Source organism: Chiloscyllium punctatum, chromosome 4 (assembly GCF_047496795.1).
Source record: "Chiloscyllium punctatum isolate Juve2018m chromosome 4, sChiPun1.3, whole genome shotgun sequence".
In the NCBI taxonomy this organism is placed as follows: Eukaryota; Metazoa; Chordata; class Chondrichthyes; order Orectolobiformes; family Hemiscylliidae; genus Chiloscyllium; species Chiloscyllium punctatum.
Genome location: NC_092742.1, coordinates 65,218,570 through 65,236,578, shown reverse-complemented (window position 1 = coordinate 65,236,578; position 18,009 = coordinate 65,218,570). Strand labels below are relative to the sequence as shown.

At 41.7% G+C, this 18,009-nt stretch overlaps 1 protein-coding gene across 7 annotated transcripts in view; it reads left to right on the top strand.

The window, feature by feature from the left end:
• slc25a21 (solute carrier family 25 member 21) overlaps positions 1-18,009 on the top strand; it is a 565,742-nt gene that overhangs the window by 499,254 nt on the left and 48,479 nt on the right. For all 7 annotated transcript variants that reach the window (XM_072568920.1, XM_072568916.1, XM_072568915.1 and 4 more), the window contains one exon: positions 16,316-16,382. In XM_072568920.1, the coding sequence (XP_072425021.1) occupies positions 16,316-16,382 (67 nt within the window). The remainder of the gene's footprint in view (positions 1-16,315; positions 16,383-18,009) is intronic.

Here is an 18,009-nt window from a genome sequence, read left to right as displayed (position 1 = left end):
GATGCTCACCCGATGTTTAACCTGAGGTCACCAAACCTCAGGAGACAGGAGAGTTTGAAAAGGAATATCCTTCATGGTAACCTCAGCCAGTGCAGGAAGGAATCCATGCTGCTGTCAGCCAACTGAGTTAACGGCCCTCCCCAATAAATTGTGATATCTATTCGAAGTTTTCAAATTTAGCCCATTGGTAAGTTTCATTACATGATGGAGCATACCCTCATTGTGAAATGGGACTTCATCTCCACAAGTGCATTTGGCACTTCTGCTGATACTGTCATGGATGGATATATTTCCAACTGGTATGTGGAAATTGGGGTCCAGTTTAGAACGGAATTTTATAAATATTCAGTATTTAGTATTTCCTGTGCAGCATGAGCCATCATTTAACTGTGTTATTGTAGTAACTAGTCTTCTACAAGCATAAACAAAGGATTTAGTGGGTACTACTATAACCTGTTTTGAATGCAGTGTTTTAGAAACTAAGGTTTTGTTCTTGGAAGGAATGGTAACTAACCTTCAAATGGAGATAGTCAATGGGACATTGATCACTCTGGCATCATGTTCAGCTGACACTCAATTGTCAAGAAGGTTTAGATAGGTGATCATTACACATAGATTACAAGCCCCCAAAATAAGCTATATCGACAGAGATCAGTAGGGTGTGAGAGAGAGAGATAGGCAGACAGACAGAAAGGATCCAGGGGAATGAGCCACCAATTTCATAGGAGAAGACCAGAAGTTCCCCTGCATCAGCCTGAGGGAAAGACTGTTACCACCAAAGACTGTGTTATATCAGAGAAAACAGTCGACCACTTTGAAATACTGCCCCTACTTCTCCACTATACAGAACAATTTTGGAATTGGTGAAGCATTCTCATCTGTCATGGTCAGATACTTTTTTTGGCTAATTAACTAATGTATCATATTTAAACTGCTTCTTAACAATCTCAACAAACTATCAGAAAATTGCTACAAATTGTTGATTGCCTATATTAGATCATTGTGATCATGAACCTTCTAAATTCAGCAGATAAGTCAAATAGATTGTCCCTCTTGGTTCCCTCACCAGTTGCCATGATCCAATCCAATAGGTATGTTCTTTGGTACTCAGCCAACCAAACCAGTAGTGGTACTGCCGAACCAGCCTGGGTGACGGACACTGAAGTTTCCACCCACAGTACATTCCATGTACCTGCTACCCTCAGTACTTCCTCCAAGTGGTGTTCAAAAACTCAAGGTCTTTTCCAACATTTAATCACATTCTAAATGATTTCCTTTGTGATTGAGATTACACATCAGCTGTCGGCTTTTTCTATTTGAAGCGAATCAACGTGAATCAACCACATGACTACTGGCCATTTATTAGACGTTTCAATTCAGCCTTTATAAAATATGTATGTTATAATTACACAGCCATAACACTGTCCATACCTTTATTTGTGAGCAGAAGCTCCCTCTTCTGTCTGTAAGTCTGTCTTAGAAATGATTGCCTGACTGTTATGCTTTGACAAAATTATTGTGCAAGTTCAGAATGGCTGCAGATATCTGGGCCCGTATTTTATTCATGATATACTTTTACTTGGGATTGGATTCAGACCCTTGGTTTAAACCTTTTCCTCCTCCCATGTCTTCCTGAATCTACTACATTGCCAGTATGTGATTCCACAGAGACCAAATTGGCAATGTCTCGGATATGAGACTGGGCATGCAGTGACAACCTAGCTACCAATATACTGGACTTTTAAGACAAGCTGAGCTGAGTCTGATTCTTAGCTCATGTCAATTGTGCACACTCTTTGGTTGTACATAGAGCACTAGCAGTTGGAATTTTTCTCTGTTAGTATGTAGGGTACAATTTATTTATATTATTTATTGGACATACAGTTCTTTTTGCATGTGGCTGAAGCAGAACAAGAGAACTAATCTTGATGTTGTTGGATAACCGTAGACATTTACACCAATAGACAATAAAATATCAATTTATCTATGTTTACCATTGAACAAGTAAAAATCATTCATTCTAATTTTGACAATTAATTAATCAAACAATGAGCAGATTTAAATTTATTGTGCCTGTTTTAGATTAAAATGGTTCAGTGGCTTGTTACACAAAACAGAACAATTTGTTACTCGTTGTCACTAGCCTCTTATGAAGAGTCTGCATCATATTTTCCAAAGCGTGTATACTGTTTGGTCTCAGCTGACTTGTCAAATGGAATGAGATATAGGGTTGCTAAACCACTATCAAGTTATCGTGACATACCAAGGAGCCTTGACAGGTTTTTGTTGTGTATTAAAAGCAGTTGCAGCAAGTTATCCCTTAGATAACAGCCAGTTTTCCCAGGTAATGCTTCCTTTCATAGGTAGTGTGACAGACTGTTGTGTGCAAGTTTCAAGTCACTCTATTTGCACAGCAATCCTTCAGTGACAGCCTCCTATCAATGGTAAGGAAGCCTCATTAATAATGGGCATCAGCCATTCAGCTTGTAATATTTGTTATATCTCAAATTACAGCTTTGTCAACTTAACGTGCGAGATGAAGGCTACTATACTTGTACTTTAAAAGGCAACTGCTTATTTAGAAATCGGGAATATACTTCTTGCATGTTCAGAAAAAGAGTTAATGAGCAATAGAAAATATACTGCTCTTGTAAAACAAAACACATTTGTGTTTATTGTGAAGAATGTTTATACTAAAATAAATGTAATAGATTTTAAGTTTATTGTAGCAATAGAACTTTAAACTATTCACTAAACAAATTAAGAAAAAAAACAAAGATTCAAGTTAGACAAGGACATTCATGAATCAGATGGGTTTTTCTGATAATCAACATGGTTGTCCTTAGACCCTTAATTCCAGATTATTTATTGGATTCAAATTCCATCATCTGCCATGGGGGAAGTTGAACATGCTGAAATAACATTTCACCTATCTGGCACCTAATCCTATTTCGCCACCAGCCAACTGGCAATTATTCCCTTACCCAATGGACACCTACCCCTCCCTCAAGCCATCTCCACCCTACTGTCTTGCCCACTTGCCAAGATATACTCTTGTCCACCTGATACTCTACTATCTCCCCTGCTTACCTGCCAATCTGGTCCTATCACCTGCCACCCTGTCCCCTTAGCCATGGACTTGCCAACCTGGCCTTCACCCACTTATTGCCATGCTCCCCTACCCTCTTGCCACCCATTTTCATTCCCCTGACACCCAACCTCCCTCACCCAGGTGTCCCACTGACCCCTCAACCACTTGCCTCACCCATTATCTTCCTGCCAGTGCTTTTCAAAGTATCTTTGGAATTTGTAAACTTTGTCAACTTTCCATAATTTGGTAACTGGTACTATAAAAGGAGGTGAGCTTTCTGGGAAAATTCACTCCGATGCTGCCTGCTTGGTTTGTTGCGCTGCATTTTAATTAGAACCTGCATCAGAAGTCACGTCCACAATTTCAAAGGAAGATGCTTATATAATTTCTTATCTGACTGGGTCAGATATAAGCTTTCTGGCTCAGGTCGAACGTTTTGATGCTGGTGCAGTCATTTATATCCTTCTTGGCCTGTAGAATGAAAGGGAAAAGGACAAACTTTGTTTGAAGAAGGACGACGAGGGGAAGGAAGAGGAATAGGGCCTCCATTTGCATTGTGCCCTAATGCATATCAGAGCAACCTTGTCATAATGAGTGAACAAAATTCTTTTCATGCTTTCAAAGGATGTGGGCATGATTAGCTCGGCCAAAATTTATTATCAGTTTCCCCTTCAAAGGTGAGAGTGATTTGTCTTCTTGAACTGCTAAAACTCATGTGTATACACCCACATTGTCATTTCAGAGTTCCAGTATTTGGACTCAGTGAAAGAAAAATGATAATTCCAGGCCAGGATAGTGTGTGGCATAGATGGAAACTTGCAGACCCTGTCAGTTCAGGAGGTTAATCTCTGCCCTTGTTCTTCTAGCTAGTAGAAACCTTGAGTTTGAAAGATGCTGCCAGAGGAGCCTTGGTAAGTTGGTGCATGACATCTTTGAAGGGCGCACACTGTTGCTCATGTGCATTGGTGGTGGAGGTTTCTGAATGGTTAAAGTGGTGGCTAGGGTGTCAGTCAAGTGGGCTGCTTTATCCTGGTAATGTTGAGCAAGTTAAGTGTTGAAGCTGCATTCATCCAGCCAAATGGACAGCCTTCTATCCCACTCCTGACTTGTACCTTCCAGATGGTGGTCAGGCTTCAGGGAGTCATGATGTATTACTTGCCACAGAATTCCCAGCCTCTGATTGCTCTTGTATTCATATAACTGATCTAGGTCAGTTTCTTGTCAATCAATGCCCAGGATGTTCACAGTGGGGGTTCATGATGGTAATCCCATTGAATGTCAAGGAATGAAGGTTAGATTCTCTTTTGTTGGAGATGGTCATTGCCTGGCACTTGATTGGTGTTACTTGCCACTTTTCAACCCAAGCCTGATGTTGTCCAGGTCTTACTGCGTATGGACACATATTACTTCAGTGTCTGAGAGTCACAAATGGTGCTGAACATTGACTCTAATCAATTCTCTGATGATTGCACAGAGTCATACAGCACAGAAACAGACAGTTTGGTCCAACCAGTTCATGCTAAAAATAATCCCAAACTAAACTAGTCCCACCTACCTGCATCTAACCCATGTCCCTCCTTATCAGTGTCCTTTACACATTGTAACTGTGCTTGCATCCATCACTTCTTCAGGAAGTTCATTCCACACATGAACCACCCTCTGTGTAAACAAGTTGCCCTTCATGTCTTTTTTAAATCTCTTTCCTCTCATCTTAAAAATATGCCCCCCAGCCTTGAAAACCCCATTCTAGAGAAAAGATACTTACTACTAACACTATCTACATCCCTCATGATTTTTATAAACCTCTACAAGGTCACCTCTAAATCCCCTATGCTCCAATGAGAAAGACCCCAGCCTATCCAGCTCCTCTCTATAACTCAAACCTTCCAAACCTAGCAACATCCTGGAACATCTCTTCTGAATCCTCTCTAGCTTAATAATATCGTACCAAGAACAGGCCAACCAGAACTGGACCAGAAGAGGTCTCACCAATATCCTGTCCAACCTTAACATGTCTTCCCACCTACATTCAAAGGACTGAGCAAGGAAGGCAAGATGAAAGCATTGTGATTGATAAAGCATCTGAAGATGGTTGGTATAGGTCATTATCCTGAGGAATTCCTGTTGTGATGTCCTGGGACTGAGATGATTGGCTTCCAGCAGCCATAGTCTCTTTATGCTAAATATGACTCTGACCAGTAGAGACTTTCTCCAATTCCCATTGATTCCAGCTTTGCTTGGATTCCTTGATGCCACAGTCAATGTCAAGGCTTGTCACTCTTGCTTCGCCTCTTGAGTTCAATGGGGAGAAAGTGAGGACTGCAGATGCTGGAGAATCAAGAGTCAAAAAGTGTAGCATTGGAAACGCAACTGGTCAGGCAGCATCCGGAGAGCTGGAGAGTCGATGTTTCAGGCATAAGTCCTTCATCAGGAATATGTCCAAAATGTTGCCTCTCCTGCTCTTCTGCCTGGCCAGCTGTGGTTTTCCAGTGCCACACTTGTCAACTCTTCAGTTCAACCCAGAAATTTTGGGATGTGTCTTCTTCCCTTCAAGTGTTTATACTTATGTGACACGACGTTGTACAAAGTTTATACCTTGTAATCAGTTTAAGTTAGCATTACAAGGTCAACTGGCTTAATTTGCCATAAACCAACCTTTCCCTTTATTTCCCATCTTGTATTCTATATAAATGAATTGTATTCTATTTTATACTATTGAATATCTGTTCAGATGTCTTGGAAACGGTTGAGTACTGCAGAATTGTCAAGAACAGCAGCACCATTTGTTTAACTCACTAATGGATTCATGGATCACAGCCATTCTGTGTCAGACTTTTTTTCTTCGCAACTGTTACTCATTCCTTAGCAGTCAACATTCTTGCACTGAAAAAGATCTTTAGGTGAAACTGCATTGTGAAAAATGACCTTTGCACTCTTGAGTACTAGAAATACCAGTTCTGGCTAAGCAATCATTTAGCAGAACCTTTTCTACAACATTAAACCTAATGCACTGAGGATAAAGAAAACCTACAAAGCCTATGTATTCAATTTATGAAATCTAAGATCATTTTCACAGTGAATGGTTAACACATTTCCCACTCTCATCAAAGGTGATGTGATAAAAGTTACAAAATCAATGGAATACAAAGAAATGCCACTTTAAAGTGTGTACCATTCTTTAACCAAATACCAGCTTGGGTTTTTGAGAAACTGTTGATAGAACTGCTTCAGTTATAAAACTCTAATATTTGTATGTTTCTTTAGACATAGAAGTGATGTTCCCTCATGCGGAGCAAGTTAAATGAGAGGTCATAGTTGTAGGATAAGGGTTAGCAGATTTAAAACAAGGATGAGGCAAAATTATTTCTTGCAAAGGGTTGAGAATCTCTGCAAATTACTATCCCAGAGTACAGTAGTTGCTGGGAATTTGAATTTTTTTTAAGAAGGAGCTAGACTTTTAATTAATAATGGGTTGAAAGTTTATGGAAAGCAAGCAGGAAAGTGCGGTTGAGGCCCAATCATCTACTCCTGGTCCCAATTTGTATGTTCTTATCTTCGTCTCATTATTATTTTATTGAAGAATTAAGTTATATTTTCTCATATTATTTGATAACCTCAGATTTTTACTGTGTTCAAATGTTTGTTAATAATGTTCCTTCTTTCTCATGTCATAAACATAAAACAAAATAGCCATGCTACTTTTCAACACCTTCAAACAATCAAGTTTTATAAATTGTAGATATGAGTGTTGAACCAAATTTTAACAAAATAGTTAAATCACATTTTATTAAATATTTCACTGACTCTGACATAAATTCTTTGAATAGTTACATTCAGAGTATACCGAAAAAAGGATTGGGGTTGCACTATTTTAGATTGTCAGGCAATACAATATTTATAGGTTTTGATTTGAATTCTCCTTGACAAGAAAGAGTTTGCATCCACACTCAATTTGTGTGTTCATAGTGTTACCCAGCATTTAAATCTTTAACTAGCTGCCCTGAATTAAATTGAATGAAATCATTTGAAGCACTGTTTAAACCCAACTTTACACAGTACAGTGAAATTAACTTCAGAGCATTGATAATCCCATGTATTGTTGTACCCCCTCCTGCAGGTTTCACATCACTCTTATTAGGAACTGGAGTAGAATAGGACCCAGGTGTTAAACTGTCACTATTTCAGAATTGTAAAGGTCACGGCGCAAATGCAATAGTTCATGTTAAGGACTCGGCCCCAATGGCCCCAATCAGCTTAGTAATATCACTGCTATTGGTGGCCATTGCTGGGCTAAACCTGCAGAATGAGAGTACTTCAATGGCCAGTACCCTCAAAGAGAGTTGGGGAGACAGACATTCAGAGGTGGGAGAGTGGGAGAGGACCTTGGTTGTCAGACAGCACCATTGCCACAGTTGCTGTGAGGCCCCTCCTTGTATTCAAATTGAAAGCACTCCCCATGTTAAATCCACTGGGAGACCTGTAGGTTTCAGTAGCCAATCCCCGAGGGAGATAAGCCTTCTTGCTGCTATCAAAATGTTTGTGGAGTTGGTAAGTGGCTTTTAATTGACTAAATATTCATTTGCTCTTGAGGCAAGCAATCTGCCATTTTTCCCACTGGTGGCAAAGAAACTGTTAGTATCAAAACCAGGCACAGTACCCATGCCATTTTATCAACATTTTATCAAATCCCAGGCTGTCTTAGAGGCTAAGTAAAATCAGCCCTTAGTTACTTACTATTTTCTTACTATTTGCAGAATTCAATAAGTGTCTGTTCATTACTCAAACAATATACAACTTTAATCTTGGTTTGATCTGACCCTGATTTGTTATAATAAGCTTTTCACCAAGGTCAATGTATAGAAGTATGTGATTCTCTAAATTTGTTGATACTGTCATGGATGGTCTCAGGCCACAGTCTGAAATTGATAAGTAGGTAAATTGCATAGAGCAATGGCAGTTGGAGTTTAATCCTAATAAGTGCAAAGTGAGGGTTAATAAGGGAAGGGCATACACAATGAACTCCTTGAGGAGTTCTGAGAAACAAAGAAACCTTTGTGCACAAGTCCATAGCTAGGCAGGAGAGCGAAGAAGGCATGCACATCAACTACCCCTCCCACTCCACCAAGGATGTGCAGATCCTGGGCCTCCTCCATTGCCAAACCTGAAACGCCTAACGCCTAGAGGAAGAACGCCTCATCTTCCGCCTTGGGACCCTCCAACCACACAGGATCAATGTGGATTTCACCAGTTTCCTCACTTCCCCTCCCCCCACATTATCCCAGATCCAACCTTCCAACTCGGCACCTCCCTCATGATCTGTCCTACCTGTCCATCTTCCTTCCCACGTTTCCGCTCCACCTTCCTCTCTGACCTATCACCATTACCCCTCCCCCCCACCTTGATCTACTACAAGGATCTGTTTTGGGACCATTGCTGTTTGCATTTTTTATAAACAACTTGGACACAGGCATAGGTGGATGGTTCAGTAAGTTTGCAGATGATACAAAAGTCAGCGAAGTGGGGGACAGTGTGGAAGAATGTTGCTGGTTGTAGGGAGACTTGGATAAGCTGCAGAATTGGGCTGAAAGGTAGCAAATGGAGTTCAATGCAAATAAATGTGAGGTGATTCACTTTGGGAAGGATAACAAGAAAGCAGAATACTGGGTCAATGGAAAGATTCTTGGTAGTGTGGATGTGCAAAGGGATCTTGGTGTCCAACTACACAGAGATCCCTTAAGTTGCCACCCAGGTAGATAGTGCTATTAATAAGGCATATGGTGTGTTAGGTTTTATTGGTAGAGGAATTGAGTTGTGGAGCCGTGATGTTATCCTGCAACTATACAAGATGCTAATAGAGTCATAGAGTCATAGAGGTGTACAGCATGGAAACAGACCCTTCGGTCCAACCCATCCATGCCAACCACATATCCCAACCCAATCTAGTCCCACCTGCCAGCACCTGGCCCATATCCCTCCAAACCCTTCCTATTCATATACCCATCCAAATGCCTCTTAAATGTTGCAATTGTACCAGCCTCCACCACATCCTCTGGCAGCTCATTCCATACACGTACCACCCTCTGCGTGAAAAAGTTGCCCCTAAGGTCTCTTTTATATCTTTCCCCTCTCACCCTAAATCTATGCCCTCTAGCTCTGGACTCCCTGACCCCAGGGAGAAGACTTTGTCTATTTATCCTATCCATACCACTCATAATTTTGTAAAATTCTATAAGGTCACCCCTCAGCCTCCGACGCTGCAGGGAAAACAGCCCCAGCCTGTTCAGCCTCTCCCTGTAGCTCAGATCCTCCAACCCTGGCAACATCCTTGTAAATCTTTTCTGAACCCTTTCAAGTTTCACAACGTCTTTCCGATAGGAAGGAGACCAGAATTGCACACAATATTCTAACAGTGGCCTAACCAATGTCCTGAAAAGCCGCAACATGACCTCCCAACTCCTGTACTCAATACTCTGACCAATAAAGGAAGACATACCAAATGCCTTCTTCACTATCCTATCTACCTGCGACTCCACTTTCAAGGAGCTATGAACCTCCAATCCAAGATCTCTTTGTTCAGCAATACTCCCTAGGACCTTACCATTAAGTGTATAAGTCCTGCTAAGATTTGCTTTCCCAAAATGCAGCACCTCGCATTTATCTGAATTAGACTCTATCTGCCACTTCTCAGCCCATTGGCCCATCTGCTCCAGATCCTGTTGTAATCTGAGATAACCCTCTTCGCTGTCCACTATACCTCCAATTTTGGTGTCATCTGCAAACTTACTAACTGTACCTCTTATGCTCACATCCAAATCATTTATGTAAATGACAAAAAGTAGAGGGCCCAGCATCAATCCTTGTGGCCTCCAGTCTGAAAAACAACCCTCCACCACCACCCTCCGACTTCTACTTTTGAGCCAGTTCTGTATCCAAATGGCTAGTTCTCCCTGTATTCCATGCGATCTAACCTTGCTTATCAGTCTCCCATGGGGAACCTTGTCAAACGCCTTACTGTATAGATCACATCTACTGCTCTGCCCTCATCAATCTTCTTTGTTACTTCTTCAAAAAACTCAATCAAGTTTTTGAGACATGATTTCCCATGCACAAAGCCATGTTGACTATCCCGAATCAATCCTTGTCTTTCCAAATACATGCACATCCTGTCCCTCAGGATTCCTCCAAGAACTTGCCCACCATTGAGGTCAGGCTCACTGGTCTATAGTTCCCTGGCTTGTCTTTACCGCCCTTCTTAAACAGTGGCACCACGTTTGCCAACCTCCAATCTTCCGGCACCTCACCTGTGACTATCGATGATACAAATATCTCAGCAATATGGCGACCAGAATTGTATGCAATATTCCAAGTGAGGCCGCACTGGCGTTTTGTATCGTTGCAGCATTGGAAAAGGTACAGACGAGATTTATCAGAATGTTGCCTGGTATGGAGCATAGGTCTTATGAGGAAAGGCTGAGGGACTTGGGTTTGTTCTCACTGGAGAGAAGAAGGCTAAGAGTGTCTTTGATAGAGACATACAAGATGATCAGAGGATTAAATAGTGTGGACAGTGAGAGTTTCTTTCCTAAGATGATGACATCTGCTTATACGAGGGGGCATATCTGAAAATTGAGGGGTGATAGATATAAGACAGATGTTAGAGGCAGGTTCTTTACTCAGAGAGTGGTAGGGGCATGGAATGCCCTGCATGCCAATGTAATCAACTCAGCCACATTAGGAGCATTTAACCAATTCTTGGATAAGCATATGGATGATGATAGGATAGTGTAGGGTGATGGGCTTAGATTAGTTCACAGGTCAGTGCAACATCGAGGGCCGAAGGGTTTGTTCTGCGCTGTATTGTTCTATGTTCTATGTACCTGATGCACTCTCAGCTACCTTCCCTCCAGCCCTACCCCTCTCCCATTTATCTCTCCACCCCCTTGGCTCACAAGCCTCATTCCTGATGAAGGGCTTTTGCCCGAAATGTTGATTCTCCTGCTCCTCGGATGCTGCCTGACCTGCTGTGCTTTTTCAGCAGCACATTCTCGATACAGAATGCTTGTCTTCATTAGCCAGGGAGTAGAATATAGGAGCAAAGAAGTCTTAATGCAATTTTACAAACATTGGCTAGGCCACAGATGGAAATCTGTGTGCTGTTCCGGTCACCACACTATTGGAAGGATGTGATAATGGCACTCCCAATGGTGGTGTATCCACATTTGTCACTCCCCCCACTATGCTGTGTTCCAACTTGTAATTATATACACTTAATATTAGACCCTGCCACTGAATTTGGCCTGAAGCAATGGGTGCACTGCCTTGTCCTCTTTAAGCAGACTTAGCAGGGATTTGTGGTCCTTTATTACAAATTTATGTCCGTAAAGGTATTGGTCGAAGTTCCTAACTCCAAATATGACTGCAAAACCTCCCTTCTCTATCTGGGCATATTTATTCTCTGCATTAGCGAAGGTCCTGGATTCATACACTATTGGGCATTCCTCTCGATTGGGCCACCTATGAGCTAATGCTATCCTGATGCTCTATGGGGAGGCACTGCATGCCAATACCTGATCTCTCTTGGATCATAGTGTGCCTAAACTTTAGAGGATGATAACTATTTCTTCACTTCCATGAAAGCTTTGACTTAGCTACCTGACCATTTTCACCGTGACACTAATTTAAGAATTGATGCAAAAGTGCCAGGATGGAGGCCAGGTTATGTATGAACCTTCCATCAGCTCAAGAAGAGAAGTAAGGTCTGGTACCGAAGTAGGAGCTGGGGCACCTTTGATCACCTTCACTTTATCTTCCAGCGGGTATAACCCAATTTGGTGAGTGTGCAATCTAATTAGGTTACTTAGGGTACCTGGAACTTGCATTTTTCCCTTCTAAGGTGCATGCCTGCCTGGAAGAAACATCTAAGGATTTTGGGTACATAATTGGTTTCAAGGTAGGAGACAGAGGGTGGTGGAGGAGGATTGCTTTTCAGACTGGAGGTCTGTAACCAGCAGTGTGCCACAAGGATCGATGCTGGGTTCCTTGCTTTTTGTCATTTATAGAAATGATTTGGATGTGAATATAGGAGGTGTGATTAGTAAGTTTGCAAATGACACTATAATTGGTGGTGTAGTGGACAGCCAAGAAGGTTATCTCAGATTACAACAGGACATGGATCAGATGGGCTGATGGGCCAAGGAGTGGCAGTTGGAGTTTAATTTAGATAAATATGAGATGCTTCATTTTGGTAGGGCAAATCAGTGCAGGACATATACATTTAATGGTAAGGTCCAAAGGAGTGTTGCTGAACAAAGAGACTTTGGAATGCAGGATCATAGCTCCTTGAAAGTGGAGTCTCAGATAGGTAGGATAGTGAAGGCAGCATTTGGTGTGCTTGCCTGTGTTGGTCAGTGCATTGATTTTGGAGTCGGGAGGTCATGTTGCAGCTGTAAATGATATCGAAGTGAAGGAGACATTAGGAGGTAGTGACCATAATACAATAAGCTTCAATCTGCAATTTGAAAGGGAGAGGGTACAATTGGTAGTGACAATATTTCAGTTGAATAAAGGGAACTATGGAGCTATGAGAGAGGAGCTGGCCAAAGTTCAATGGTGCAATACCTTAGCAGGAATGACAGTGGAGGAACAATGGCAGATATTTCTGGGTATAATGCAGAAGATGCAGGATCAGTTCATTCCAAAAAGGAAGAAAGATCCTATGAGGAGGCAGGGGTGCCTGTGGTTGACGAGGGAAGTTAAGAAGCATATAAAGTCAAAAGAGAAAAAGTATAACATAGGAAAGATGAGTGGGAAAACGGAGGACTGGGAAACTTTTTTAAGAACAACAGGGGATTACTAAGAAGGAAACACGCAGAGAAAAAATGAGGTACGAAGGTAAACTGGCCAAAAATATAAAGGAGGACAGTAAAAGCTTTTTTAGGTATGTGAAAGGGAGAAGGATGGTTAAGACTAAAATTGGGCCCTTGAAGACAGAAACAGGGGAATATATTACGGGGAACAAAGAAATGGCAGAAGAGTTGAATTGGAACTTCAGATCTGTGTTCACTGGGGAAGACACAAACAATCTCCCTGAGGTAACAGTGGCCGAAGGACCTGAACTAAAGGGAATTTATATTTGCCAGGAATTGGTGTTGGAGACACTGTTAGGTCTGAAGGCTGATAAATCCCCGGGGCTTGATGGTCTACATCCCAGGGTACTGAAGGAGGTGGCTGTAGAAATCGTGGATGCGTTGGTGATTATTTTCCAGAGTTCGATAGATTCAGGATCAGTTCTTGCGGATTGGAGGGAGGCTAATGTACCACATTTTAAGAAAGGAGCGAGAGAGAAAGCAGGAAATCATAGACCAGTTAGTCTGACCTCAGTGGTGGGAAAGATGCTGGAGTCAATTATAAAGGATGAAATTATGACACATCTGGATAGCAGTAAAAGGGTAGGTCAGAGTCAGCATGGATTTATGAAGGGGAAATCATGCTTGACTAATCTTCTGGAATTTTTTGAGATGTAACTTTGAAGATGGACAAGGGAGATCCAGTGGATGTAGTGTACCTGGACTTTCAGAAAGCCTTTGATGAAGTCCCACATTGGAGGTTAGTGAGCAAAATTAGGCTGAATGGTATTGGGGGCAAAGTACTGACTTGGATTGAAAATTGGTTGGCGAACAGGAAACAAAGAGTAGTGATAAACTTTCGGATTGGCAGGCAGTGACAAGTGGGGTACCTCAGGGATCCGTGCTGGGACCGCAGCTTTTTACAATATATATTAATGATATAGAACAGTGATATGGTATTAATATTAATGATATGGTATTAATAGTAACATTAGCAAATTTGCTGATGATACAAAGCTGGGTGGCAGGGTGAAATGTGAGGAGGATGTTAGGGGATTACAGGGTGACCTGGACAGGTTAGGTGAGTGGACAGATGTATGGTAGATGCAGTTTAATGTGGATAAATGTATGGTTATCCACTTTGGTGGCAAGAACAGGAAGGCGGATTACTATCTAAATGGAGTCAAGTTAGGTAAAGGGGCAGTACAAAGAGATCTGGGTGTTCTTGTACACCAGTCAATGAAGGCAAGCGTGCAGGTACAGCAGGTCGTGAAGAAAGCTAATAGCATGCTGGCCTTCATAACAAGAGGGATTGAGTATAGAAGCAAAGAAGTTCTTCTGCAGCTGTACAGGGCCCTGGTGAGACCGCACCTGGAATATTGTGGCAGTTCTGGTCTCCAACTTTGAGGAAAGACATTCTGAGAGAGTGCAGTGTAGGTTCACGAGGTCAATTCCTGGAATGGCGAGACTATCTTATGTTGAAAGATTGGAGTGACTGGGCTTGTATACCCTTGAGTTTGGAAGACTGAGAGGGGATATGATTGAGACGAATAAGATTATTAAAGGATTGGACGCTCTGGAGGCAGGAAACATGTTTCTGCTGATGGGTGAACCAGAGGACACAGCTTAAAAATGAGGGGTAGGCCATTTAGGGCAGAAATGAGGAGAAACTTCTTTACCTAGAGAGTGGTGGGTGTGTGGAATGCTCTGCCCCAGAAGGCAGTGGAGGCCCAGACTCTGGATTCATTTAAGAAAGAGTTGGATAGAGCTCTCAAGGATAGTGGAATCAAGGGTTATGGAGATAAGGCAGGAACAAGATACTGATTGAGGATGATCAGCCATGATCCTATTGAATGGTGGTGCAGGCTTGAAGGGCAGAATGGCCTACTCCTGCACCTATTGTCTATTGTCTATTGGTTAGGCCAGTTTTGGAGTACTGCATTCATGTCTAGTCTCCCAGCTATCGGAAAGACATTGTGAAACTTGGAAGGGTTCAGAAAAGACTTACAAGGATGTTGCCAGGGTTGGAGGGCTTGAGCTAGAGGGAGAGGCTGAATAAGTTGGGGCTGTTTTTCCTGGAATGTCAGAAGCTGAGGGGTGACCTTATAGAGGTTTATCAAGTCATGAGAAGCATGGGTAGGGTGAATAGTCAATGATTTTTTTACCCCAGGGTAGGAGAGTACAAAACTAGGGGGCATAGGTTTAAGGTGAGAGGGGAAAGATTTAAAAGCGACCTAAGGGGCAAATTCCTCACACAGAGGGTGGTCTGTGTATGGAATGAGCTGCCAGGGGAGGTGATGGAGGCTGGTACAATTGCAGCATTTAGAAGTATCTGGATGAGTGTATGAATAAGAAGGGTTTAGACGGATATGACCAAAATGCTGCCAAATGGGACTAGATTAACTTAGGATATCTGGTTGGCATGAATGAGTTGGACTAGAGGTTCTGTTTCCATGCTATACATCTCTATGACTCTTTGACAGTATATCAACTCCCTTTTAATCTCTCTCCTTAATTCACTGCCACCATGGCTTCACTAAAAAAATCCTTTCTTGTCACCACCAATTCTACCTCACAGATTCTTGTCCCCTCTCTAACCTTGTGACATTAATCATCTGGGAAAGCCATTTCTTGTATTTGCTAAATTCCACATATTGCTGCCCACCTCCCAAAATCATTTACTTTCTCCTGGGAAAAAGAAATTCACAAGTTACTTCCAATTTCACCCTTAAGTTCTTTCATTGATGATACTCAGTCTTTCATCTCTCCAATTAGTGGTCTTGTTCCTACCACTGTTTCCTATCTTGCTCATTTCCCCTGTGGTCTTCCATCTTTGCTCTCTAAAGTCCAAGAAGAGCAGTTTTGAACTTATCTAGAGCTTACCCGTCCATCACCAAATCTGTCTGAACCACATACCAAAGTCGACTTCTCTACCAAAACTGCCCAGTAATCAAGGTATATCCTTGAGAGAAAAGATAAATGCATTGTTTTCCGAACAACAACGTACTTCACTAAACTCATTTTCCCTTACCTTTACTTCTAATCACTTTTGAGAGATTAACAAAAATTGTAGACACTGAAGGAAGCATTTCTCAAAAAATAAAATTTAACTTACCTTAGAAACTGATTTATGTTGCACTATTTGCTTTGTTGGGAAGATAGGAAAATAATTTCTAACCATTGCCTGCCGTAATAAGTTATAACAATTGTGGATTGTCATCAAACTGGTCATGGAGATTTCTACAATTATAAGGTAGCAGAAAAATTAATGTTGTTGTCAGAAACTCAAGTTAGTAAATCACAGAATAATACTGCTAACATCGAGTTACATTGTATTATTTGAAACTTTGAGAAGAAATATGTCTTTTTCTTATTTTAGGATTCTTGGCTTTTACAAAGGAATCTTACCACCCATCCTAGCAGAGACACCAAAAAGGGCAGTGAAGGTAAGTGCAATGTATTTTTCTATAGGTTGTAACATAATGAAAATTGTGAGGTAACAGCTCCTGCCATTCATACAGCAGAGTTGCGATGGAGTGGTACTAATGTAATATATTCTGAATACACTGGGATCCATTCTTTTCTGGAAGATATCCCTTCCCCAGTTGTATGAGCAATCCTCACTGCTGATCACCATGATGGCTGCCCTCTGGTAAGTTTGCTGACACCACCGTCTTTTAGCCATGTAGAGGTGCTGAACTGGGTTGAACAAGGTCAAAAATCACACCACAACAGGTTATAGTCCAAGGGGTTTATTTGAAACCACATGTTTTCGGAGCCTTGCTCCACCTTCAGGTGCTGTTTTAGGGTAAGGAATTACAGGGCTCACTTGGTCTGGCATGGTTGAGGAAAAACATTTCCTCGTCTAATGAGAGAGCCTCTTGTCTTAAACAAGATATTGATGTTATATTGATATGATAAACATTGTTACAGAGACTAAGAGGAGAACCCAGATGTTATGTCTTATTCATTTGAGAACTGAAACTATTCTCTCACTACTCCTTATGAGTTATCATGAGTAGATCAGAAAAGGATACTTTAAGACTCTTAACCCTTATACAATCCCCAGAACATCTTAAAAGAAAAGGCTATTAGCATAATTGAGTCCATGCTGATGGGCAGACACTCCTAGACTGAGTGTTTGATGAGTTGCTGTTGAGAGCAACCGTTGGTCAGCCGACCAACAGAAATCACAATAGAAGATAAACTTTACATAGGATATATTAGAATCCATATAGAGAGAACATAGAACATAGAACAATACAATGCAAAACAGGCCCTTCGGCCCTCGATGTTCCGCCGACCTGTGAACTATTCTCAGCTCGTCCCCCTACACTATCTCGTCATCATCCATGTGCTTATCCAAGGATTATTTAAATCTCCCTAATGTGGCTGAGTTAACTACATTGGCAAGTAGGACATTCCATGCCCTTACCACTCTCTGAGTAAAGAAGCTGCCTCTGACATCTGTCTTAAATCTATCACCCCTCAATTTGTAGTTATGCCCCCTCGTACAAGCTAGCAGCATCATCCCAGGAAAAAGACGTTTACTGTCTATCCTATCTAATCCTCTGATCATCTTGTATGTCTCTATCGAATCACCTCTTAGCTTTCTTCTTTCCAATGAAAACAGACCCAAATCTCTCAGCCTTTCCTGATAAGATCTTCCCTCCAGATTAGGCAACATTCTGGTAAATCTCGTCTGTACCTTTTCCAATGCTTCCACATCGTTCCCGAAATATGGCGACCAGAACTGTACGCAATATTCCAAGTGAGACCGCACTAGCATTTTGTATAGTTGCAGCATGTTATTGCAGCTCCGGAACTCAATCCCTCTACCAATGAAATCTGACACACCATATGCCTTCTTAACAGCACTATCAACCTGGGTGGCAACGTTCAGGGATCTATGTACATGGACTCCAAGATCCCTCTGCACATCCACACTACCAAGAATCTTTCCATTGACCCAGTACTCTGCCTTCCTGTTATTCTACCCAAAGTGCGTCACCTCGCATTTATCTGCATTGAATTCCATTTACCACCCCTCAGCCCAATTCTACAGTTTATCCA